The sequence below is a fragment of the Octopus bimaculoides genome, chromosome 18 (genome assembly GCF_001194135.2).
Source record: "Octopus bimaculoides isolate UCB-OBI-ISO-001 chromosome 18, ASM119413v2, whole genome shotgun sequence".
NCBI lineage: Eukaryota > Metazoa > Mollusca > Cephalopoda > Octopoda > Octopodidae > Octopus > Octopus bimaculoides.
Window position 1 is genome coordinate 10,790,805 of NC_068998.1, and position 1,376 is coordinate 10,792,180.

The 1,376-nt window shown below is 39.8% G+C and overlaps 1 protein-coding gene across 1 annotated transcript in view; it reads right to left on the bottom strand.

Annotated features, from left to right (window-relative positions):
* The window catches only part of LOC128249921 (dephospho-CoA kinase domain-containing protein-like), a 9,571-nt gene that overhangs the window by 2,493 nt on the left and 5,702 nt on the right, over positions 1 to 1,376 (bottom strand). Inside the window, exon 3 of the mRNA XM_052974534.1 lies at positions 541 to 788. Within this exon, the coding sequence (XP_052830494.1) occupies positions 541 to 788 (248 nt within the window). The remainder of the gene's footprint in view (positions 1 to 540; positions 789 to 1,376) is intronic.

Sequence of the window (1,376 nt, forward strand, 5' to 3'; positions counted from 1 at the left end):
TAACCACTACGCCATATGCCCACGGGCATATGGCGTAGTGGTTAAGAGCGCGGGCTACTAACCCCAAGGTTCCGAGTTCGATTCATGGCAGCGACCTGATTAATAATAATAATAATAATAATAATAGTAACATCGATAGGAATGAGAACCCAGGTTCGAAATTTCCCCAAGACACCTGACGAAGGCTGGAGGGTATATCAGCCGAAACGTTGTGTTAACAACAAACAAGATGAGGACGAATATCCGTCAAATGTAGATAATGTAAATAATGTAAATAATTCCTCATCTCTTAAATATAGAACTGTAAAAACATACATATACTCACACACACGTACATACACATACACACACATGCACACGTACATTTACACACACGCACACATACATTTACACATGCACACACATACATTTACATACACGAACACACGTACATTTAGATATGCACACACACACATGTACATTTACATATGCGCACACCCCAAAACAATGAAGGACATTATTAAGTTGCAAAGAGGGAAATCAAAATAGGGGTTGCCTTACCAGTTAACGACAATTGTGTATTTCATGTAGGATATCATCATCTTATTTTCATATAACAATGGAATGTTAATTATAACAAATTGATGACCTGGAATAAAAAGGAGACATTCAAAGAAATTCTTAGATTGCAGAAACAAGGAAGAAATATTACAAAAGTAACATACAGGTTTAGGTATGGCCATGTGGTTAAGAAACTTACTTAGCAATGACATGGTTCTGGGTTCAGTCTCACTGCATGACACCTTGAGCTAAAACCTCATGAGTCAATTAGAAAGACGGAAATCGAAAGAAGCCCGTTGTATATATACGTATATATATCTAGCATGGCTGTTGCCCTCTTGACTGGCCCTCGTGCCGGTGACACGTAAAAGCACCCACTACACTCTCTGAGTGGTTGGCGTTAGGAAGGGCATCCAGCTGTAGAAACTCTGCCAAATCAGATTGGAGGCTGGTGTAGCCATCTGGTTTCACCAATCCTCAGTCAAATCGTCCTTCCCATGCCAGCATGGAAAGCGGACGTTAAACGATGATGATGATGATGATGATGATATCTATGTATGTGTCTTTCTGATGCTGTAACAATACTACCAATCCACTGTCTTAGTGTTAAACTAAGTAATTTTGACATAAAGCCAACAATTTCTAGGGGAAGGGGCATGAGAATAACATTGACTCCATTACTTTGCTGGCAATTATTTTATTGACACCTGAAAGGTAAAGTTCACCTTGGTTGCATTTGGACACAGAATGTGAAGCTGAAAGAAGTACTAAACTAAATAGTACCGCGGCATGTGTAAGGACTTTCAAGCGAGATCGTTGCCAGTGCCCCATGACTG